Source organism: Poecilia latipinna, unplaced genomic scaffold (genome assembly GCF_001443285.1).
Source record: "Poecilia latipinna isolate Pla-1442-1.1 unplaced genomic scaffold, P_latipinna-1.0 Scaffold271, whole genome shotgun sequence".
Taxonomy (NCBI): Eukaryota; Metazoa; Chordata; class Actinopteri; order Cyprinodontiformes; family Poeciliidae; genus Poecilia; species Poecilia latipinna.
This window is the reverse complement of record NW_015112887.1, coordinates 238,147-263,445: the sequence shown is the minus strand read 5'-3', so window position 1 is coordinate 263,445 and position 25,299 is coordinate 238,147. Positions and strand designations below refer to the sequence as shown.

The window sequence follows — 25,299 nt, the reverse complement described above, 5'->3', positions numbered from 1 at the left end:
AAACATTTTTTTCTCGTCTCAAATTACATGACAATTTGTTGCCTTTTAACGCTGAGAAAAATTAGAGGCTGGAGCTTTATGTCATCTGTTCTTTTAATCTTCATAAAGTTGATCCTGTCCTCATCTGATCTTGTGACCTTCTCCTGTTTTGCTATGATCTAAGGTATTAAAGAGCATTAAAAACAGTCCTTTCACAATCACTTAGACACTCGTCTGTTTGCTCTACTTTTGCTGTTTGCCTGTTTGCATCTGTGGGGTCACTGCAGTGCACGTGCTGGAGAGGCCAGCATCCTGCAGCCAAAGGAAGGGGGTGGGACGGGATTTGGTGGGTAAGACACTCTGATGCAGCCCAGATGGACCCTAAATGATAATCTCCACTGAGCGACGGGAGTGTTTTGGTAGATTCTGCTCCACAGTCCTCAGGTGAACCACTAAAGGAGAGATCAGTGTCAGTTTAAAGCGGGTGAAGCGCAAGCAAACATTTCTTCCATCCACTCCTGACCCTTATATTCCAAAATGTGACACTCTCTTGGTCGCCATGTATCAAACATTATTTTTGCGGCACTAAAACATTATTTTCTGCACATTTAGGCCTTTGGACAAGCTTACACCAACCACAGGAAGGTGGCAGCAGATGGGGAAAGCCGGGAGGAGTCTCTGATCCAGGAGTCGGCCTGTAAGGAGGCCTACTATGAGCAGAGGGTCCTCGAGCTGCAGAACGAACTGCGGCAGACGCGCAACATCCTGACCAATACCCAGTCTGAGAATGAACGCCTTGTTGCCATCTCCCAGGAGATGAAAGAGGTAAGGAATGATACGAAGCCTCTCTTGTACTGCTCACCCTGTATTTGCTCTAAAGAATAATGAATTATGTATATTTAATATTCAGGATTACGGCATTGCGCATCCTTTTAGCCAACACCACACTGCAACTTGGAACATAAGTGAGCTCTTGCTGCAAGACATATTGGCCTTCTAAAATCATTCTATCTGAAGCATTTTTATCTCTATTTTACTTTTTTAAAATTTGTTAAGAGTGTGCAAAGGCTTTCAATTAGGAATTTGTGACTTCCTGTTTCCCAGGTGTACAAATATGATGAGAGATTGAGGCCGATTTCTTTTAGCCTCTCTTCAAAATGGGAAAGACAAACAGGTTACATATGATGGTGAACACCGGTCTGCCTTAGTGCCATTCTTAGGTTATTAAACATTTTCAAGTTTAAGTTCATTTTCAAGACAAGTACAGTCAGACCAAGATGAACATTAATGAAATAAACTGGGAATGTGACGGATATGGCAGTAAGATGACAGACATTTTGCCGCCATTCACATGCAGAGGAGTCTCTACAGTGAGTCTCTAAAACTCACTGTTGGAGAACCAGAGAAAAAAAGTGACATCTTTGGTGGGAGCGAGGGGGGCAACTGAGTCTCTATAGCAACAATTTGAAATGTTTTTTTGTACACATCATTACCATGGTAGCCGATTTCAGTGGATGCTCTAGTGTGGTCGTATGTTGCTCCATTAATTCTGTTGTATGTTAACCATCCAGGGGCTTTATTGTGTCTCTGATGGCAGAGATGCTTTCACATGTGCTTCTGACATGTTTTGACAACATTAATTACCTAATAATTATGGAAACGCTTCATCTTTGAACTTGATGTTCTTTACTCCACCCTATTCTCAGGTGAGGTGTGGTTATAATACTGAATAAAGTAGCCGAGCCAGCTATTTATTTGTGCTTTTGAGGTGTAAAGCACTTGTTGCTTGTTGCTTAAATGTGCTGTACAAATAAACTTGATCGATTGATTGACCATGGGGAAAGTGCCTACTCCAAAAAGATGACAGGATTCCACACAAATAATTGACCAATTAGCTTCGTTCACATCCCTGCATGAAAATGGTTCTCAGCCTGTTGCGTTTGCTGTTGCATCCTAGACATGCTTCTTTATTAGATAACTCTCATCTTAGATAAAACAAACCTGTCAGTGTTTGTCTGACGCTCAATCCAAACCATTTCTCGGCACACATTCCAGCAAGCTTATCCTAATATCATGTTAAAATCCATTATTCTTGCCCTACTTTGGACAAAGCCTGCCCTCTTCATCGCTGCCATTTACATACATTCACAGCCAATTGACCTCATTTGAAGAGACAACAGCCCAGTTCAGGGCGTGGGCTGCGTGTCTTTGCCAGGAGTTGTGTGATGCATGTGCAGCAATTTCTGCGTGTGATTCCACAAGTGATGATGACATTATATTAGCAAGATAGCAGAACAGGCTGGAATTACATTGACAGGTGTGTTTGATGCAGCTGAGACAAGAGGACATGAAAGGATGAAATGAGATGAGCAGAGAGGCAGGTGGAGGCCCTTGGGCATGATTTGTTTCTTTGATGATGAGGTCTATGTTCCCTTGGCGGCCACGTCAAAACTGGAATAATAATGAAGGGATTTTGTGTAGCAGATTGCATGGTGAGATGAGCTTTATTGGAACGAAGGGAACAGACACCTGGAGCGTTTTTGTTTAGGTTTCATCATCTTTAGTTTTTATAGCACGTTAATGAAGCTACATGTATCACCTTGAATCTTGCTTCTGACTTTGTGCTCGTCTCTTAGATGCACTGATCAAAAGATTGTGGACAAATTCTGATCCCAGCCTTTTGACCTGCAAATGCTCGTTTTTTTAGCCAAATCAGAGAGAGAGAGAGCAATCACTGTTAAAAAGGATTTTAGAAATTGATGACAGGTTTGATATTTCGAACCATCTTTAGCTATTTGTAGTAGATACAGCGCTATTCCAAAGGATTACAGACAACCACCTGCAATTTGCTGGGTCAAACACCAAACATTCACTGAACTATAAATATATACTGTTTTTTTTTTTTAATTGACTAATTGTCTGAAACATGAATCTGACCATCCAAAATCACCATCTGGTTTCTTTGTGCATCCGCATGGGACTAACTATGTTTCCTGTTTCTCTTTCCGGTTTAATTATCTTTCCATAATATTGTTAGACACAGCTGCTCATCCGCAGCAGATTTAGCCCAGTGCTCTGTGTTTAAGGTCAAGTCCTCAATAAGGGAATTGATGAATTTCTGAAGAAACCTCATTGGTCCGTAGACATCTGCAAGACCGACTGCTGTTTTTTGAGTCACTGTTTGAAACAGATGTCAGCAGTGCTTCTTACAGAGATTAGGGAAAGACTTAAAAATGGCATGTTCCTGCCAACGACTTAAGTTCTGAAAAGCTCTAAATACAGCAATAATTAGGTCAGCTGCTGCTTCTCCATGTTGGTGAAAGTTAGTATTATGGAAGCCAGATGTGCTCTACCACGCAATTGATCCACTGTGCCTTCAGCCAACCAATCTACTCATAACATGGTTTCTTTTTCCTGTTACATTTTAGACATTAAATCCATTACCTGGGGATATTTATTACAAATACCTTCGTGGTGGATTTAAATACAGAGCAGTTCTGATTTACTGTGTTGCAATGTGGTTCACTGGTGTCTTTCTGGCCAACGCCATTCCCTTTATGACCACCATGCTGTATTGCAATGGACTTCAATCCGCACTAATTAGTCGGATAAAAGGTTCTGATGTGTAAATTACCTCATGTATTCGAGATAATGGCACCCCACCGGTGCCACTTTACTGGGTGCTAGGAGTGTGTTGTGGTGGGCAAATGGAGAAAGCCCGGGCACTGAGGCTGGCATTGTGACCACACTGGCAGGCCTGAAAGAAGCCTTTGTCTCTGGGATTTCGAATTAGCCCTGAGCTGATGCTGGAAGAGGAAAGGGGGGGAGGCACTAGGACACACTGAGATTGACACAGAAGAAAAAGGAGACCTAAAATCCATTTTGAGAAGGAGCTGGGCTTAATGGGCACAAATCCATTGCCAATAGTGGATTGCTCTGCTTTTTCTAAGAGTGCATGGCTAATCATGTAGAGTCAGAAGGTGGACTGAATGACTCAATTATCATAAGTTTAACATGGAATGCAGCTGACAGTCTGCAACTGTAGCTTCTTTCTTTTATTTGTTTGAAATGACTCTAGCCATACATGTCTGCAGTAGTTGTTTCTGTCTAAGAAACAATATATTTTAGTTAACAGCTTCCACTGACTCAGTATATTTGGAAAAAAATGCATCCAAACATTCTCAATTTGATGGTTTTTGTTCCAAAACCGGTTGTTTTAAAGCAAAATTTCACGTATCTGGAAGCTCCGTTTACTTAACAGGATTTTGTCGCAGCTGAAGCATCTCAGCTGATTCCATATTTCCCATTTAAACCAACCAGGCGATTTCATGCCAAACACTCATGTGGTGGCACAAAGCAAAGATGAGACATATTCCACTGATACGTCTCAGTCTATAGGATTATAGTCAGACAAAGAGCCAGTAACATTGTGAGGAGGCGCACGCTTATAGGCATGACTTCATTAAATCCAATCTCATGTATTGTGGGGAATATGCCTCTAGTGATGCGCCTCATTATCTTCACAGAATAGGAAGCCCCGATGGATGAGTGTCAGGACATTATCATGCAAAGCCATAGCCATGTTGTAAATGTTATCAGTAAGGTTTAGCCTATCTTCACACTGTGTTTTCCACCCAGAGCTCCTCTGTACGCCTCCATTTTAAAAAGCTAACGTTGGCTCTCAAATGATGAGATTTCTCAGCTCATTTTAACAGTTTGTAGCCACAGTTTTTTTTTCAGTTTCTTTAAGAGTGTGAAAGTGGAAGAAGTCCTGTTTACTGATGGAATAATTCTCAAAGGGGGGTGGAAAAAGCTGGGGAGGTGAGCCTCACTACAAACAAGACCACTGTTTTTATTATACCCAGAAGAAATCTGAGTACGGGGCTTCATGTTTTCACTTGTGAAATAGTGATTCACAGAGGCTCAAGAGCAATTTTGTTGGTACTTCTAAACCCCTGCCTTACGTTGAAAGGTCTGACTAGAGTCGTATAGAGATCCAAGGAAGGTTGCTCTGTGTTCCCTGTCATTATCATCTACCGCCATGAGGCTAATGTAATAAGACTCCTAGTCCTAGAGGACTCCGGGGTGTTGATGTCTGCCTCCTCATCATTTCTCGTGACATTAATGCTGAGATGGATCGGCTCTTTTTTTTTCTACGGCATTTTGGAGGAGGAGAGCGTGCAAGGAAAGATAAATGGAGAGAAGGCTGACAAACTGCTTCTCTAAAGGAAATCACCAAAACAGCCACAGAATATGAGGAGTGGGGGATAAGAATGGGCTATTACTGAGATACATCGGTCTGTTTTAATAGCGTTATTCCTACTCCAGCTGGCATGTATGATTCACAACCTAATGAATTTCTGGGTTACTGTGTTTTACTCCCTGTTTAGATACAGAACCTTGAAAAGAAAAAACATTAGGCTCCCTGAACTTTTGATTTTATTGCATTCTAATTACAGGCAATGGATTTTATTTGTTTTTTCAGTGATAGACCAACATACCCAAGGCTCAGGCAGAGTTTCACCTTCCAGCGACACAAAGACCCCAGACATAAACAGTGGCCTACTTTAAAGTATTTTTATGTGTTAGAGTAGCTTAGAGTGAGTTCAAATCTAAACTCAATTGAGAATTTGTGGAAGAATTTTAATATTTTTGTGGATGAATTTCATCCAGTTATGGAATCAATCACTAGATGTGGAAAAACTGGGAGAGACATCAAAGACATGGATTATAATTGTAACAAAAAATGATTCTGCAAAACATTGAGTCGTGCATCTAATAGTCTGGTTCCTATATTTGGGGTGCGTTTCTTAAACACCTTTAGGATATTTTCAATTGATCCGTATAATTATTCATTTATCCGCTGCATCACTAGACCACAGAGATTTCCTGCTGTGGATCAATGTTTACTAATGAATCAACTACAGCTTATACATACACACACACAGGCCCTCATGGGCACTTCCATTAATGGGTGTAAACTCGGATTTTCCACTCCGATTCGATCTCACCCATATGAGGTCAAATTCACAAACGCACTGAGTGCATGGAATGAAAGAGTCACCTTGTAGGTTTCTATGTCATCATACAAAGGGAAAAGTACGACGAGCCAGTCACTTCTAGAGTTCTCTACGTTTTTATATGATCTGTTTCCTTTAGATATACAACCTTGACTGTGGTTTCGTGATGAGTTGGAGCTCCATGCAAACAATGGCAGCCGCTCGCAGCAAAGACCGGGATAAAAGCGGATCGGCTTTCACCCTCCTTGTTTTTGACTGTGGCACAATGCCTCTGAGCTTTGATATTCCTTGGCCTTGTTCGTGTAGCCGCTCTACATCTGTTATTCATGCCCTGTCTCTCCTGGAAGTGATTTGAGGTAGATTTGGCTTGGCAGATTTAGCGTGAGTTCATATGACTTTGAAAGGATGTTGAAGGACGTGTTGGTTTGCTCCTCTTCCCCGACTTCAATTTATGGCGCAGAGAGATTTCAGGAAGATGTTTCCCTCGCTTCTACTTTTCAGATGTGACGGACGATAGATTAAGCAATGGGGAAGGAATAAAAGTGATTGACGCATGGCTTTTAAAAGCACACGGATGCAGGGATGATGGAGGCACAGTGGGGGTTGGGAAAGTTAGAGCAACAGGGATGGTGAAATGGCAAGATGGAGGTCAATGGTGTCAGTAGGAGAAGTAGAGAAATGGAGTAAATATAAGCACAGGGAAGCTGGTGCTCTGCCTCTCTGTCTGTCTCTTTGTCGTGACATTTCTGGGCTTCTGCACTTTGTGAGGAAATGTTTTTGGAAAGAACTGACATACATTTTGCTTAAGTGCAAAGTGAATAAGATGGAGAGGGAAATTGAGGTCACAGGGCTTTATGCGAAAGCAGAGAAGTAGGGCAAAATATGTATTTTCCCAGTCAGACTGGCTGAATGTATAAATAAAACAGTCTTGTACCATGTTAGAGTCTATCCATCACTTTAGCAAGAGGCAGACTAAGAGTAGAAGATTACAAAAAGATTGCTCTCTTTGTAATGGTAGTCATGCTAATTGCTAACATAAGACATTAAAGACTTCAAAGACTTCTAAATCCTTCATTGTTTAAAATGACATTAATTATGGCTATAAACCAGCTAAATTCTTAATCATCAGGTTAAAGCTTTGCAAAAAACATGGAAAATGAAATTTAAAAAAAACTGTATCGTAAAATTTAAAAATTTTACGATACAGTTCTGCGCTTTGGCGTAGCCTGCTTGTGTTAGTTCTGCCACCCGGTGACACTCTCGTCTGGGACGTGTGTGGCTGACAGGACAGCTGTCAAGGCGTCGCCTGTGGTGACACAAGCTGACCTGACGTAAGCCTGTGAGTGACTTCTTCCTAATGAGCTCTGTTGAAGACAGCAGATTGCTCCCCAGAATAATTCCAGTAACATTCCCCAGAGTGTCATTACGGCCCTCACAAAAAATAAATGTTATTAGCACTTTATAGTTTTGGAACACAATTTCCAATCTGGGGCACAGGGTAATAGAGGACGCAGAAGGTCGAAGGTCACCACCCATGTGTGCATTTCAATCAGATCGGAGCAGCGTCTTTTCATCTGGAGCTAACCCACCAGCTGAGGCACATAGCCCTGACCAGGAGGAGACCTGAGCAGCCAGCTGGCTCCGCGTTGTTCAGCTAACAAAAAGAGATTACTCTGCTGATGAGATTATCTTCACAGACATAATGAATTCACTGTTTATATTGTCTGAGACATCTGAGCTAGTGATGCTCTTAATGCTGCTTTCTCAACTTTGCTTTGATTCTTGTCTCCCTCAGAAGTTATAGAAGTACGACTTTATTTAGTAACGCACCGACATGGTTCATCAGACATGTGCAGCTGATGAATCTTAATTCATCAAATGATGGTCTTAAATCTATCTGTTCTGCACTTGGCGTTTAATTATTGAGCTGCTAACATGGATCATACTCTTGGTCTCTGGGAATTAGCAGCATTTCACTGCCTTCCTATTCATCCAAACCAAATATTAAGGGAAGTGAGCTGTAAAAGGAGCGAGCGTTCAGAAACTCTGCTGGTTGTTTAAGACAGCGTTAATAAATTAGGTGTTTAATGGCATATAATTGCAGGGATACTCTGATAAATAATACTTGTGAGCTTAAACTGCCTACGATCTGCACTATAATCTTTCATAAACCAGAGTAGGCTCAAACAATAAAAGAATGAGGCATTTACGGAGACACATTGACGTGGGTCAGACAGAGCTCTTGGGTAGTAAAAGACAGGTTAAGAACTGGAACCTTTTTGGTTTAAAATCCTTGTCTTTAGCTCCTTTTTACCAGTTTAGGTGCACAGTCATAGTTTGGTATGTTTCCAATTGTGGTGTACTCTTATGTTTTTAGCTGGTGGATTGAAAACGGTGAGGTGTTCAAAGCTTGACGTAATGTTCTAGAAGGTAAACCTGCTTTAAATGTTTCTACAACTTTGTGTCTGAACTGTCTGGTGTTAGTTTGTCTCACAATACTTGTTGTTCTCTGATGCTTTCCAACAAACCTTTGATGCCTTCAAAGAACATCTGGATTTATACTACAATTAAATTATAAGCACAGTGATTCTATTTATTAATTGTGTGCTTTACTGAAAGCAAATGGTTGCCCTACATTTAATACATACAATAAATACAAATGTACTTCCTTGATTGAAAAAAAAAACAATAAATAAAACACAGTCCCTCAACTTCCCAATGATGTGCTACTTGTTGGACCATCATAAAATCCCAATGAAATCTAGACGTCTTTTTGTAACGTATCAAAACTTAAATGGTTCCAGCGGTGCGAATGCTATTGCAAAGCCGTGTATCATAATGATAGTTAATCTAGATGCATGTCTAAGTGAAACCCCCTCAAAAGCGACTTTGTGAGACCGATAAAATGACCCGAGAGGAGGGGATTTTGACGTGGCCACATGGCGATGGCATGAGAGGAAGGGGCCAAACGGTCACACACAGATTGATAGTTAATAGTCTCTTCGTTATTAGGTAATCTCCTGACTGAGAGACCTCTCTCATTAACAAGTTGATGTAAAATCCCAGACATATATGCTGGTTTTTTTTTTTGTTTTTTTGTTTTTTTTATTGTAACTAAGCATACTAGGCAACGAAGTACTTCCTTTTAGGCAACTGGTAAGGTTTTGCATGGTTCAGTAGGGAGATAGAAGCCTTATGGTGGAAAGGCTTGTTCCTGGCTTCTCTGTGCTTTATTTTATTAATGAAGCCTGAGCAGCGTGAGGTATCAGACTGCACTTACGGGACATTAGAAACAGAGTGGTGTTTGGTTATAGGAGCAAACAAAAAAGTCAACGCAAAACCTCACGTTTCTCTGGCACACTTCTGGGACATTTCAGCCAGTTTTTGCACTACCTTTCTTCTGTAGCTTCCTCACTTGTGTCGATTACTCTTTAGATACAAAGAAAGACTCATAATGAGGTTCTCATTTGGATAATTAGACCATTGCACAGCTTTTCTACCCACTCACAGGAAACACTCGTCCCTAAGAGAGACGAGGCAGGCTTCAATCCCTTTCGTTCAGTTAGAAGTGTCAAGTGAGAGAGCTGGTGGCCCACTGCCCGGAGCGACACCTGGCACCTACCTCCCAGCAAGCACACATTTGGTTCATCCAGATGGGAGCTCTTTATAATTTAGCAAGATTGAAAACGTTAAAAACGGTTGCAGTGCTGCAGCTCTCCTCAATCAAAATCGGCATCGCCCAAGCTGACGGCTTCTCTAATTCTGCTCACCTACAGAACGGGGAGATGGTGGAGCTCCAGAGGAATCAGCTGCGTGACGACATCAAGGAGTACAAGTTCAGGGAGGGCCGTCTGCTGCAGGACTACACCGAGCTGGAGGAGGAGAACATCTCTCTGCAGAAGCAAGTCTCGGCGCTCAAACAGAGTCAGGTGAGGAAGTGGAGAGGGCAGAGTGTTGCCGCGGTAAAAATCACATACACGCATAAAAAGATGAGATGATTAACTATAAAATGATTCGAGATCTTTCTTCTTAGCAAATTTTTAATTGCTTCTGAGTATCATTTAGCTGCTTCTTAGGACAGAATTCCTTTTAAACAAGCCAGTTATCAAATATAATCCCCAAAGTCAATTATCATTTCATCTACTTCTCACTGTCCTGTTTTCACTGATGACATAAACAAAAAACATTGCCTCTTTTTCATATCTTGTAATGCAATTCTCTGTTGAGTTTTACTTGTTTTAAGTCCACCATGAGAAAAATAAAAAATAAAAAAATAACCACTGTAACTAAACATCCCTTTTTTCCCCCTGAAGTTTATACTTATATTGTATTGCAAATTGTTTTTAACCTTAGATAGTAATGGAGCAACAACATCAACAACCTTAACGCTGCTTAAGGTTCTTTGTTACAGTATGTTGATACAGTATGGTGCACAAGTCCCTGTTGCTTGTGGAACTTTAACCGCAACACTTTCTCCTTGATTCAACAACTGTTGAATCATTATTTATCAATCTCATATAGAATTAAAAATTTCTTTTAGCCCAAATTGAGCACTTTTATTAGCTGTAAGTCAAAATTATCAAAACTAGCAGGGGAAAAAACATTTGAAATATATCAATTTCTGTCTGAATAGTGTTTCATTTTTAATTGACTTACTGAACTAAATTAACTTTTCGATGACGCTTATTAAAATGCAACCTGTATGGAACTATAAGCCTTTGTGCATACTGACTACTGCTGACTATTTTTGTCATAATATTTACAGGTGGTTTTCACCACAATCTCTGACTGACAATGAACCTTTGGTGTTTTATTTTGTACTAATCTAAACCTACTCATATGCGTACATGACTGTATACTCAATAAAAATTCTTCCAAATTTAGAAGGATCTCAAATATATATATTTTTTTAAATAAGATTATCTAAAGTACTAAACATATGTTTTTATAATGATGCTTTTGTTTTTGGAGTTTTCTAAAATTCCAGAAATCTTGACTCCTCTTGCCTCTGCTCTGTCTAGGTGGAGTTTGAGGGTCTGAAGCACGAGATCCGTCGTCTGGAAGAAGACACTCAGTTCCTGAACAGCCAGCTGGAGGACGCCATCCGCCTGAAGGAAATCGCTGAACGTCAGTTGGGCGAGGCCCTGGAGACCATCAAGACGGAGCGGGAGCTCAAGACCTCTCTGAGGAAAGAGCTCTCCCACTACATGAACATCGGAGACACTCTGTATCACAGGTAACCAGAACACAAACAAGCTGCTGTCAGGCTTTAAGGAACACGTTCAAAGCATCAAATAACGTAATTTCCCACATCTCACCCTCAGTCCTTTAAGCATTTCTCTGGATGGGCTCAAATTCAGTGACGACGCCGCCACGGAACCTAACAACGACGAGGCTCTGCTTGGATACGAGAACAGCTTCACCAAACTGGCCAACACCATCAACGAGGACAACCGCATCTCCACTCCTAATAAGGAGGAGCTCTTCTGCCCGGTGCCCAGCCTGGTCGACGACCTGCTGAGTGAGCTGAACATCTCAGAAATCCAGAAGCTCAAACAGCAGCTGATGCAGGTTGGTCTCTGTTCACATTTCTTTGCCACACATCAGCATTGCCATGTCTTAGAGATTTACTTGTTTCTGTCAGATTTAGAGTTGAACGTCATTTTAGTGGTTTAAAAAATCAGATAAAAATCGCAGAAGACAAAATCTGAATGGATCAAAAATCTTTAGTTTATCCTAAAGCATTATTTCTGAAAATGGACCAAGAAGGCAAGAGGCGGGGTACAGCCTGGACAGGTCACATGTTGACAGCTTTTAGGAAACTTTGGAAATTGTGCTTATCACTTATATAAGATGTAAAAACAGTTTAAAAGATCTCGCTTTAAAATGTGTTTAAACACTTGTTTTGCAGTTCCTGCTCTTACAGTGGTGTGATTTTGCCTCTGCTCCTAAAATAAGTAATTATTAAAGAATGCTAAATAAAAAGAAAATCTTTTTGAATGTTCTTTTGTTATCTAGTGTTTTTTATAAGAAACTGGAATTTGCTGTAATCGGCATCAGCAGGTCAGAGCTTTGCAAGAACACAAATGGGTCCGAGAAGGTGGCTGTAAAGTCCTGATTGGCCCATTTCTAACCAGGACAGAATTCATCTGTATTTAAAGGTGTGTTTCTCAGAGGAGAGGCTTGCTGTATCCTGACCCGTCAGCCTCAGGCATCTAAATCCCATTACAGCAAAGTTAATCCAAGGAGAGCCAGACACACACACACTCCAGGCTCCACTGGGCTCCCAGGGCAGCAGGTGGTGCCACTGGAGGTCCTGCCATCTGCTTGCTCAGTGCCACAAGATCACACATGTCTGGGTACCATAGTCACCAGAAACTCATCTGAACCTGTGGATAGCAATTGTTTTGCACATTATCATTATTATTATTTTTATGTCTTTTGTCTTTTGCCTTCATCAAATGTAGAAATGGCTGCTGGGGAACATCTGTTTCGGTGGCAGACCATCTGGTTCTTTTTAGGGGTGATGTGACCTTCAAGGCTCCTAAAAAAAGATCTAATGGGATAAAGTCCTAAGGCAGCTTTTACCTAGGCCCACCTAGGCCCACCAGATTTATTTTAAGTCTTATTTTCTGCCCTGTAGTTCCATCTTTCACTAATAAACTTCAGGTACATATCATGTAGGCATAGTTTTTGAAATAGCTCAGTTCTGATATAAACCCAGCTTTGTTCATGTCTGTAAGACGACCCTTACCCGGTGGATCTGAACCGTTAAGGTCACACTGACCCTGATGCTGATGTTGCTGGCACTCTGCCTCATATTCTGCGATAACACCATCCTGATGCTGAAGCAGCTTATCACATGGACAGTTAATCCTCTGATTTAATATTATCCTTAAAAGCGGGAGTCCCATTTCTCGTCATTTAGTTATTAAAACATAAATAAATGGCATCTCTGTGCATCTCTTCTCAGATGGAGCGGGAAAAGGTCAACCTGCTGTCCAATCTGCAGGACTCCCAGAAACAGCTGGAGCAGGCCAATGGGGCTCTGTCCGAGCATCAGGAGAAGGTCAACCGGCTGACTGAGAACCTCAACGCCATCCGTAAGCTCCAAGCCAGCAAGGAGCGCCAGTCTGCTTTGGACAACGAGAAAGAGCGGGACAGCCATGAGGACGGAGACTACTACGAAGTGGACATTAACGGACCAGAGATCCTGGAGTGCAAGTACAAGGTAACTCAAACTTCTCCTGAACAAATCAACAAAATGTCTGCGTTTTGACTTTTTAAGCTCAGTCATCATTTTTCTCCGGCAGGTGGCCGTGTCTGAGGCAGGGGAGCTGAAGGAGGAGCTGAAGACGCTGAAAGCAGAATACCAGGCCTGTCAGTCACGCTACGACGAGGAGCGCAGCCGTCTGGAGAACGACGTCAGGTCTCTGGGAGATAAGCTGTCCAATCTGGAGAGGACCACTTTTGTGGAGAGAGAAGAGAAGGCTAAGCTGGAGAAAGAGCTGCGCAAGGTGAGAGGCTTCTCCTTGAAACCGTTTCTGTGCTCCCAAAGAAGCCGGAGCTGATTTATTTCTTTGTGTTTTAGCTGAGTGACGTGGCGGGCGAGTCCCAGGGCAGTCTGAGCGTGGCCCAGGACGAGCTGGTAACATTCAGCGAGGAACTGGCCACCCTCTACAACCACGTCTGCATGTGCAACAATGAGACCCCCAACAGAGTGATGCTCGACTTCTACAAGGAGGGCAAAGGTGGCCGGAGCAGCCCGGAGGGCCGCGGTCGGCGTTCTCCCATCTTGCTGACCAAGGGTCTCTTCCCAGAGCATGGCAGGGCCGACCTCAGCGATGGCGCTCCCTCGCCCGTCTCCTCTCTCCCCTCCCCTGTGTCGGACCACCGTCGCGAGCCCATGAACATCTACAACCTGGTGGCGATCATCAGAGACCAGATCAAGCACCTGCAGCTGGCCGTGGATCGCACCACAGAGCTGTCGCGCCAACGGGTAGCGTCTCTGGAGCTCGGCACCGTGGCAGACAAGGACAAAGAGGCCTGCATGGAGGAGATCCTCAAACTGAAATCCCTGCTGAGCACCAAACGGGAACAGATCGCTACTCTGCGGACTGTCCTCAAGGCCAACAAGCAGGTGGGTGGATCCGACTTGTCTGCTCCTGTCATTGTTTGTTCAGCCTGCTTGTCGTTACTATCAGGCAGAAACGGTGAAAGACGGAGCTATTTCAGGTCTGATCAGCTGCTGCACCAAACAGGTTGCAGACGGGTTACAATCGCAAACACACGCTGAGGAAGCACCCATATGGTGGCAGCTGCCCTGAGTATCGGTGTGTTTAGGAAAACAGAGCTGCTGGGTGAAATGCAAAGAATTTTAGCCCTAATGTTGGGTGTGTTTGCAGTTGCTGTGGCAGCCCTTAAAGCTATGTGTGGGGCTATTCACTGAGAGCACATAGAAAAACAAATAACAGCTTGTAAATGAGCATTTGACATTCAGCTGCGAGAACTGGTCCACTTAAACAGAGGTAACTGAGAGGCAGACTATTGTAGACTGAGTCGGCAATTAATTTGTTTTTAGATTTAAGGATGTTTCTACAGTTACGACTTGTTTGTAGAGATGCACCAGAATTTTGTGGGATGTTTCCAGTCTGGCAGCTGGTTCTGATTTCTCTTTGAGAGCCATGATGATACTATAAGAACCACCTTCCTGCTGTGAGGGCAGAAAAGTGGTTCTTTACTTCCTCAGTATTGGAGAGAGAAATTGTATTTTTCTGAGATTTTACAGCAAATTACACTTGCTGATTTCTAAGATGGCATGTTGAACTGTCTTTAGCATCTTATACTAGCAAATGGCAACATTTCCACATGTCATGTTCCATGACGGGTAAAAACCGTCCTGGAATCCTTTGAAAGTCATATTGTCTGATTTATTCAGACACAACATGTTGCAGAAAATAGTTTATTTTTTAAATAGCTTCTTAAATCGGCTTTTCCTGACTTAATTTACTTAATTTTGTAACACCTCAGTGGTTGATTGATGATTAATTTTTACTCTTTTTACCTAAGTAACAACTTCCAGACAAAAGAGTGTTGTCACCTGTACAGTCTGGAAGAGGCTTTGAGAGAATTTGTATCCCTATGACATTTATCAATTTTGTCCCTTAAAATTTCTATTTTGTATCTGTAAACATTTTCTTTAAAACAAACTATGGTGTAAAAGCATTTTCATGTACAAAGTATAGAAATTGTGACATGTCACATATATTTTAATGTAATTGTATATTATAACCTACAGCAAGACTTCTAAGCGTTGCCTTGCAGGTAGATTTTATTTTTTTAAGTCCTCAAACTGCATTCTCTTGTATTTGTCTGAATATGTTGCTGATTTCTCAGTGTCTCTGCTTGCTCTGACAGAAAATACATTTTTACCAGCGATTCTCACTCTGTATTTCCTCTTGTTCACTCACAGACAGCTGAGGTTGCTTTGGCCAATCTGAAGAGCAAGTATGAAAACGAGAAGGCCATGGTGACGGAGACGATGATGAAGCTGAGGAACGAGCTGAAGGCTCTGAAGGAAGACGCTGCGACCTTCTCCTCTCTCCGAGCTATGTTTGCCACACGGTAAGAAGCACCTCTCATGAGACAAAGCATTTTAAAACCTTCAAATCTTTACTATGTTTGTATCTCCTGGTAAATTGCCTTAGGCAGCATTTCCTCTTTACACTAATGAACTGGCATCAATCCTAATCTGTGCTAGTCTGCCATGTTACTATAGGAAACCGGACAAGTATAATTCGTGTTAAAAAAAGGGAAGGGGTGTTATTCTTAGAGCTATTGTTGCATGCAGAGGCCAAACACACAGAAAGCAGGTAGCTAAAGACAGGATTATTGTTAAAATGTAATCCATCTTTGCCATATGTTGTGTCTGCCAAGGTTGAGCTCCCCTAGTTTTATTCATACCAAGGAAGAAAAGGTCTTTTATTATGATGAGACTGAATATTTAAGAGTGAACGAGTCTCATCTGTTTAGCGCTAAAATATGTCACCTAAGCATCGGTTTTGCTTCCTGACTTGGTGTGTGTTTGTGTCTCGGATGGGCCGACATACTCACTAATCTTTTCTGATTCCCAAGAGAAGCCGGTCAGAGGTTGTGTCCATAATCCCACCTCATCTTGGCTGCGATTATGCTTTCATCACATAGCAGACACACACTGCTTATTTGTTTACCTGCGTTATGTGTACGTAGGAGGTCATACCCCGTGTTAAAGCTAACAAAGTGTGTATTTGTTGTACGATTTTAAATTTAAATGCATTTGAATGCGTTTTTCATAGCAGAGTCGGTCCATCTTCCTGCACTTAGAACTGCTTTTCAATGCACGACTGAGTGATAAATCGTTATAGCGATGGCACTCTGAGATGATAATGCAATTTTAAAGTGGAGGAAGGCTACTGGCAGCTTTTAGGACCTCATCTTCCCCGTGTCGAAATTGAAACCTTACCTTCATCTGCATTGATCTTTCTGATGTAACGCTATATAAGAGCAGTGTCTCAGCAGGTAGTTACAGTTGCTTACACACAGGTCTCTACACATTGTCAGTTTTGTTAGTCTTCCACACTCTGCTTTTCTGAAGATGCTGTTCTTGTAACTTAAAACCTGCCATCGATGCATCTTTTCATTGACATGCTCAAAATGCCTACCTCAGATGACATTTGTTTCTGTGCCCGCCCAGCCCCGGTTGTCCACTACTGTTGTAGGGTTACATTCAGTCTGTTTATGGGATTCATGCATTGGTATGTAAATTCTGTGCTTATACGGCACAGAGTTTGGGTCAGGGGGTCTTTGAAAAGCTGGGGGACTTGCCTGAGTGAAGTTTCCCACACTCCCCATCTCCTTTGTATCCTTTGTCCCCCTCCTGTGCTTCCGCAGCACCAAACACACACATCTTTAAGCATCTGGTGACAAGAGGAAGGACCAGGTTCGTAGTTGAAGTCCACTCCAGGAGCCCAATTTTTCAGAGTGATCGCCTCTGACAGTAATGAAAAGGGGGATTTGGGGAAAAATCTCTCACACGCAAATGATGTGTGGTCCTCACGAAAGAAAAACCCGGAGATGGAGTGGAATTGGGGAAAGCTTAGGGTTTTGTTGTAACACTTTACTTATGGAGTTGTTGAAAACAGGAGTGGATGTTGCAGTGGGAAGGCCATGGGATATTTTTCACATGTGTTTACGTTCTCCTCTTTGTTTCCCTGCGAGAGTCTGAGCCCCTCCAGCTGCGGGCCCTGGTGTCATGTTAACAGTTAAAGTCCTGCCTCCAACATTCCTCAGACATGCCTCGACATGCTCTCCCTTTCTGCTCTCACTGATCAATGGTCAAACCATTTCGTGTAACCCTAACCTGTTGTGTTCATACTATTAAAAAAAAAAAAATTGTTTTGTTCGTTTTATCTGTGTGATCTCAACGTGATCAGTCATGTTCAGATCAGGACTGCACCTCAGGAGGTTGTTTATATGCCTTAAGGTCAGTTTCAGTCATGAAACATCTTGTTTGTGAGGGCGGTAAGATGCAGTGAGCCACTGTACATTTCCACAAAGGATGCAGATAATATGCTCGTCTGTCACAGCCGTCATTACGACTTGTATTCATCCTACACAAGCCTGCAGCCGCCTCCTGGCTCTCCTCCTTTATCGTGCTACAATGACCCCATCAGCAGGCCAAAAAAGGCTCCTTTTGTATCCCGTCGTCTTTTTCCCGGGAAAAAAAATCGCACGACCTCCCACTCCCAGGCAAGACACACTGAGCAGTCTGAAGAGACACTAGCGCCCCCCCCCCCAGACACGTAACAGGGTCGCGCCCCCCCAGAGACTCACACTGGGTTTAATGAAGAGGCACTGATCCCTTTTGTCTGGGTGTGTCCCAAAGAGTGGAGCAGAGCAGAGGTTCAGGGGTGGAGGTGTTAGTTTGTTTGTGTGGTGGTCTGGTAAGGGCAGAGTTCACATGGCCATGAACCACGTGCAGAACTGAACACAACAAAAACATCTGCAGGCACGGATGACTTTTGACTTCACAACAAAGTTTTCCAAAAGGTTTTCTCCCAGATGGTGTTGGCAGTCCCACTTGTTCTTTGAGTTCTTTTGGGCTTTTTTGTGACAATTTTATGTCTAAGCATTACAAACTAGACTGATATTGAGAAATGCATTATGGGATATTTTCTATTTCATGTGCTCCAGTCCTTGGGGAAAATAAATCAGAATTGCAAAGTCAGATATTAAAAAACAGAAATCCTTGTCAGCCAAGAATAACCTGATCTGTGCGTCTCTATCCAAAATGGTTTGCTGAGTAAAACAACAAGCAGTTCATCATCGAAATCACTCTGAATTGCCTTGTTGGAGAAATGTGCTATACAAATAAACTTGCCCTGGCTTGGCACTAACGGCACTAATCAGGCTTTGCAAAATAGTAGGTTGTCGCTACTAAATTGCCAAGAAAATTAAACAAAAGTCCTTTGTATTTTCCTCTTCACTCGATGAAGAAAAAGCCCGCTGCATTTGTATACCAGCAAACAAAGAAAGTGTTGATGAGCACAAATGAGACTGAAAGGCTCTGATACAAGCAGCAGAAATGTTGAGGCTTGTGAAGTGAGATAAGACCCAGGAGGAGGAGGATGAAAATGAAACAGGAGTGCTGCCACAGCAGATGGAGACTGGAGATACAATCCAAACCCAATCCTGTTGAGTGACCCGGTTTTCTTACCTGTCCAGCTTTAAATCATTCACACACATAGGCACACACACATAGGCACACACACACACACTCGGAATGAGGGGCAGGACATAATGCAGCAGCCCTGCACACAGTTATTAGTTATACTGCATTTTTGAGACAATGTGTTTGATGGATTGGGTGGAACGAAGTTTCACTGCAGCTGGTGAGAGTAACAAAGCAGAGTCTTCTTCTCATCCTTTCACTTCGTTACTGAATGACCACAAAGTTAATGCATTAATGCCTTCATCCTTGCTCGGAGCTTATGTAAAGAAACTCTGAGTTTTGTGTCTCACCTGATCATATCACTTATTCCCCATTAAAGAAAATTTAAAATTAGAGGATTTAGATTGCTTTAAACAAGTTGTTCAACTTGGAAATTACTTTAATACTCTCTAATAATTAGTCGATTTTAGAGCATTCAAATACTGAATGCAGTATTTGTAGCAGAGGTGGCAAAATGGCTGATTGAGTCAGAAGTTTGTATTACAGGAACATTTTTGGTGCGCAAGCTTGAGCATTGTGGCTTGTTGCTGCCATCTGGTGGTTACAAAAACGACTGAGGTTCTTGATATTTCTAAAGGTTAGATTTAGTGGTACTTTGACAAAGATGGGGTTCTTCTGCACAGAATCTATGACTGTTAAAAGATTGTGTGCAGAATGGGCCTCGCCTCACTAATGCAGTTATTCATGCGAAAGGATCCCTGACCAAGTATTTGCTGCCTAATGGTCACTAGACGGATATTCCTGTATAAAATGTTTTGTGAGAAATTCAGGTTGTGGTGAACCTGCGGGTCAAGCTTCACGTTTTCCTCTTTGATTCCCTCCTGCAGCTGCGACGAATACGTCACCCAGCTGGAGGAGATGCAGAGGCAGCTGGCCGCAGCCGAGGACGAGAAGAAGACCCTCAACTCTCTGCTGAGGATGGCCATCCAGCAGAAGCTGGCGCTGACGCAGCGCCTGGAGGACCTGGAGTTCGACCACGAGCAAACCCGACGCGGCGGCAGCAGCGGGCGCTCCAAGGCCCGCAGCAAGGCCGCCGGCACCGCCGCCACCAGCAACCCCCACGTAAGTCAGACTCTCACCTGCTCTGGCTCCGGCCGACCCGAGCTCAACAACGCCATGCCCAACGGTATCCTGGGAGGCCCCGCCATCTTCTGCAGTGAGAAGTACAAGATCTACTGCGACTGAGAGGCGGCTCGGACGTCCAGCTGGACTGCTGTGTACAGAGGGCAGGGTGGGGGGCCGAACCCTCCCTGCCCTTAGTGTTAAAGAGCCCCACTCGCTCGCTTTGCTCCCCGGCCAGCCTGCGCTCCTGTAGGGACTGCTGCGTTACTAACCGGCTGCTCGTTTGTGCTCGTGTAACCACATAGGGGAATGCAGATGTATGTACAGTGTGCTATGGACTGTAGTAGACATATCTGGCATGTGGGTTCAAGGGCCCTGGTTATAATGGGGGCAGGGGGGTGTTGTGGATTTTATGGAGTGTCTATTCTTTCCGCTGTCATGGTGCTGTACCTATGATGTAAGAGGTTGCAGCTTCTGTGTTTATCTGTCCTGGCCCAGTAACATAAGCACATGGTGGGGGGTGTGGAGGCATGTAAAGATGTCGGACTGAACGACATCCTCTGTTTGGCGTGTCTGTCGGTGCTCCTTTGATGAAAATAGCCCTTAACTTCTCTCCTTTCCTTTCCATCCTGACCAAGGACTCCTGTATGCGGCAGCCCATTTTTTTTTTAAATCAAGTAACTGATGTTTACAAGAAAATGAACTAAAATATGCAAGTTCCCTCTGCTTTGTGGCTAGGGGAGCATCAAAATGAATCTATGTACCAATTTAAACTGAGAAAGGGAGGAGGGGAAAGGTTTCTTGGTTTTATAATGAAAAGGTTCGGGCAGAAAAAGGAGCACCTGTGACCGCAGGTGTATATTTCAGGATCTGTTTAAAGCTGTGATGCTAGCACACCAATACAATAACGTCAGTAGGATTGCATGGCTTTGCAGCTGAAAACGCTTAAAAAAAAAAAAACAAAACAAAGATTTACCGTTATTTTCTGTCATCAGGTGTGTTATCAGATGAACTGCAGGGCTCTACATTGCAAAAATCACAGTTAATTGGTGTACGGTGAAACACAGGAGGGGCTGTGAGCTCCGCGCGACCCGACGTGTCGCGTCGGGTCCGATCAGAGCCATATCACAAGAGAGAGAGAAGGAGAACGTTTGACAAATCGATCTTCGCATCCAAATTAAGTGCACTTCAACATAGGTGCCTCAGGTTACTTCTTCTGTTTTACTGTGAACAGAGATACAATATAGTTTTGTTTCAAAGGTTATTTTTTAAATCAGCAAAATTCTGGAAGAGCACAAATTATTTCAAGAGGAACTTCCTCAAATCTGGATTAAGCAAAACTGACCGCTCGGCGAAAGTGCCTGTCGATGCAAACATTCAGTGTATTTATCTGTCGATGATGCAAAGCCCCGTCCTCATGTCTCAGCTCTCCCCCACTCATTATCATGTTCCTGCTTTATCTGTAGGAGATTGCGCCACAGCTTTCCAGGGTATAATAGAGAACATAAAGTCATGTGACCGAGTAGGCATGGGCCGGTACCAGATGTTCATAGTTTAAATGGTAAATAGCCTGTACTTGTTTATCATATTTTTCAAGTCTAGAGGACCCCAACGTGCTTCATGCTACCTTTAGTCATTCACCCACGCTGATGGTTATAAGCTACATTGTAGCCACAGCTGTATAAGATTGAGTAAAAGTACCACAATTTCACAGTTTTTTTTTTTTTTATTTATTTTTATTTTATTTTTTTTATGGAACTTAGCTTAGCTCAAAATTGTTGAATTGAACTGAAAATTATTCACATTCTGCCGGAAGCGACTTCCTGGTTGTAAATGAAGCAACAGTCTCCCAAAAGACAAAACATTATGTTCAAAGGCATTTTTAACTTTCGAAGAAAAACAATTTGTCTTCTTATTTATAAAATGTATCAAAATACCCATACTTCTATAAATAATCAATGGAAAAGCATTTCTTGGCAGCTAAAGGCCTGTCATGAGTTATTTTTGAGCATTTAGCAACGAGCTCTAAGCCCTAAGACGATAGAAGCCCTCTTTGCCATCACCCTAATCTTTAGCTCTCAATTGGATTCCAGTCGAGACTCTGGCCGACTTCAAAACATTACTAAAAGATTACTTTAAATCTACATCTGCCAGGGATATGACTAATTTTGAACACAATTGTATAATGTGAGAAATTATTTTTGTTGAAGACAGAAATCAGTGCTTGTTTCTATTGTTACTAAAACATAGCTCATAGCTACAGATGTTAGAGGAGCATCGCTAAGTTTGAAACCTTTCCTTTTAAAAACCGTGGCACACCTTGATGCCAGTAACCAGCCCATGCCTACAGCTAAAAATGAAGAAAACCTCTCCTATGTCTTCAATCCGAGTGTCTTGTTAGCTATAACCGCCTTCTCTCTCGTAGATTGTCAGCAGCTTGCTCCCTCAGCATCACCAATCACCCTTTAACTAGAAAGAGGACTTGTGAGGAAAATATTTCTGTCAGGTAACATCCTCTCGTTACGCTGCGTGTGTATATCTCAGTGTTGGGAAGTTGAAGGGGCCCTCGTGTGTGTATGCGTGGGTATATGTTTTTAACCATTTGCACAACGAGGGCCTCTCATTGCCGTGTCATTTGGTGTGCGAGAACGACACGGCGCACACTGTTTTAGTATTTACAATAGCTTTAAACCATTGCAGGCTAGTATTAAGCAAATAGTAAAATAAGATTAAAAGTGGGGCTTGTGTTTATTAAATCCATGTAATGCTTGTGGATCATAAACATGTTCGCTTTATGATGTTAAAAGCAGGGTTGATGGAAGGTGATCCTGCAAGGTTTGTTTTTTTTTTTTTTAAATTGAACCATTTTCTAACGCTACAAAGCTCTATGTTAAACTCTATATTCTTGATATAATCCTTCAGGTTGCAATCTTGCAGGATCCTACGACAGTATTCCTCCATCTTTGATACAATGCAATGCGGATTGATTCCTAATAATAATAAAAAAAAAAAAAAAAAGGAAAACTGTTGGTGATCAACCCTGCTTGAGCGTGGATCAGTAAGCCACAGCACAAAGCACTAGAGGCTGTTGTACGATGTAATGAAAAAAATGAGCCTCCTTAGAGGTCACTTACTTCTATGTTTTATAATCACTCAACATACAAGTAGAATGCATTCAGTTTCTATCAGTTGGTTGCTGAAAAGGAGGGAGAAACCAGATGTCTGTCTAGTAATGTGGAGAAACAAGTCCAGGATTTTCCAGAGGGAGAAACTCCTGGTGATATTTAGAGGCAGGAAACCTATAAACGGTCACCCAGTTTGACCCGAGGACATTGATTGAAATGATCCGACCTTCTCCCATGTATAGGCTCTGTGGCTTCACTGAGCTGTAGATAGATCTCAGGATGTGATCGTGACTAGAATCCTTTAGTCGAGTGTCGACTGCCCCGTCGAATTTGAAATCAATGTGTTTTAACTTTTAATCCGGTGTCGTTGCAATACGGCACCTGTGCAGCTCCTCCTACCTCCGCCTGCAGGCTTCTCCCTCATCACCTCTGAGTTTTCACCTCAAATCACATCTTGTATTTGTTCGTTAAAGCCTGCATGTGAAAACTTTACTCGTTTTTCATTAACCCGCATAGCATCTCTCTGTGGCTTCATCGCTGTCTTTAGAAGAGAGGTTCACAGCACTTGTGACAGTTTTTGGCTTCCTTAATTGCACTTGCGGGGTAAAATGCAGTGTGTGCGCAGCTCCAATTTTAATTTATTGGAAAAAAAAAAAAACTTCAAAATGAGACCATATTTGGCTTTGAGCTCCTAAAATCGCCTTCTGCTGCTTTGACTAACACCGGCTGCCGTCTTCTTCCTCACCTGACTCTACTGACAGCTGCTTTCAGACAACCTGAACGCTAACGATGCTGATCATTTCTTTATGTCTCCATTTTGCAGTAATTTTACAGTAACTCCTCGAGGACGACGGAGTACCAACACAGAGTTCTCCCTCGCAGCTCCAAAAACTCTTAGAACTGTAGCCGATTTGGACGTAAAGACTGAAAAACTAGTCTGCCTTCTACATCTGAACACTAAAATGTGGCACATCAAATCTTTTTTTCTTTTTTTTTTAAAAAGTGCATCGCTGCTGGAAGCAAACTTCTCACAAGTCCAGTGAACATTCTGGAACAGATTATGATTGGCTAATCTAACCGTCCAATTAGAAGCCAGGGGACATGTGGCTGTTTCTCATTGTAGACGAGCTGTTTTTATTTTATTTTATATTTTTATTTTATTTTTTCTCTATGTGCACTTTGATTATATAGGATTATAACATATTATTGTTAACCTAATAGGAAAGCGTGGTAGTACTATGGTTTGTGAGTTAACCAATCTAAGTTTAACACAGATTAAATATACTAATTACTTGAGTAAATGCTCCACAAACCATAAGACTATTATGAGTCTGTCCTCAAGATTTTATCCATCAAGTAACCATTCTTAAATGGTTTTGTTACGTTTTACATGTTATGTTGTTTTTTTTCTTTGTATGTTCATTCTACTGCCATGGTCTATATAAAAAAAAATCCAGGGTGATCAGATTCTGGGGTTTTTTCATGTATTTATTATTCCTAGGAATAGTACAAAAAAATTTTACGCAATGAAACTTGACAACGCTCTGATTCAAATGGGTAAGTTGAATTTGGGGTTGGCGTGACGAGGTTTTCTCCGAGCTTCTTACCGAGGGCGTTCCATCGAAACCGATCACTGGCCTTCAGAATTCTCTGCAAATTGCGACTATTAAATTCCAAATTGGAATTGCTTCATTCTCTCTTCGTTTTATTGTGCCAAATGTTGGCACACCGTTTAGGTCGACAAGAATCAGAACTCGGAAAGAAGACGAGGCGGCCGCGGCTCTCCGTGCGAGCGGGCACCTGGGCTTTTGGGTTTTTCTGTTCAGTTGGTTTGTTTAGTTCTTCGTTTCTGACCAGTAGTGCCTTTCATTGTTTCAAGGGAGAATCTTAGATTAGGATTTTACGTTTTTTTTTTTGTTTTTTATAGGTGAGGGACATGGGGTTTGAACTGACTATGAGCAGCAATAAAGAGCAAAGTGATTTCAGCCCCTTTTTCTGCGTGAGAGAGGTAATAGTTTTAAAATTAGCTCAATAACTAAAATTGTATTGAATTGTGCAGGTCAGTGATCAAGTAATTCAGGGGTATTAAGAAAAGGTTGTTGTTTTTTTTCTTTCTTGTTTTTTTTTTATCAAACTTTGGGAACCAAAAGAATTCCTTTGGCCTCCTGTTGTTGAACTAAATGTGCTGAGGGGCAAATCGGTGTACAATTGGAAACATCTACGCATCTCTAGCTGTGTTTGGTGAAGGTAATGTGATCTTAATAGTATTGTTGGGGGAAAAAATGTGCTTGCTGCACATTTTTTTTCTTTTCTTTTTGTCTCTTTTTGAGTTTGTTTTTTATTA

At 42.2% G+C, this 25,299-nt stretch overlaps 1 protein-coding gene and 1 long non-coding RNA gene across 2 annotated transcripts in view; one reads left to right on the top strand and one right to left on the bottom strand.

The window, feature by feature from the left end:
* LOC106948079 (protein bicaudal D homolog 2-like) overlaps positions 1-22,554 on the top strand; it is a 39,166-nt gene extending 16,612 nt beyond the window's left edge. The window contains exons 2-10 of the mRNA XM_015033544.1: positions 592-804; positions 9,776-9,928; positions 11,021-11,235; positions 11,324-11,570; positions 12,973-13,230; positions 13,313-13,516; positions 13,591-14,139; positions 15,472-15,623; positions 19,596-22,554. Of these exons, the coding sequence (XP_014889030.1) occupies positions 592-804; positions 9,776-9,928; positions 11,021-11,235; positions 11,324-11,570; positions 12,973-13,230; positions 13,313-13,516; positions 13,591-14,139; positions 15,472-15,623; positions 19,596-19,953 (2,349 nt within the window). The 3' untranslated portion in view covers positions 19,954-22,554. The remainder of the gene's footprint in view (positions 1-591; positions 805-9,775; positions 9,929-11,020; positions 11,236-11,323; positions 11,571-12,972; positions 13,231-13,312; positions 13,517-13,590; positions 14,140-15,471; positions 15,624-19,595) is intronic.
* LOC106948083 (uncharacterized) lies at positions 17,226-25,299 on the bottom strand. Its single transcript, XR_001425105.1, has 3 exons — positions 24,860-25,299; positions 18,118-18,122; positions 17,226-17,236 (listed from the first exon to the last, which is right to left on the bottom strand). It is a non-coding gene; the product is annotated as an uncharacterized LOC106948083 (long non-coding RNA).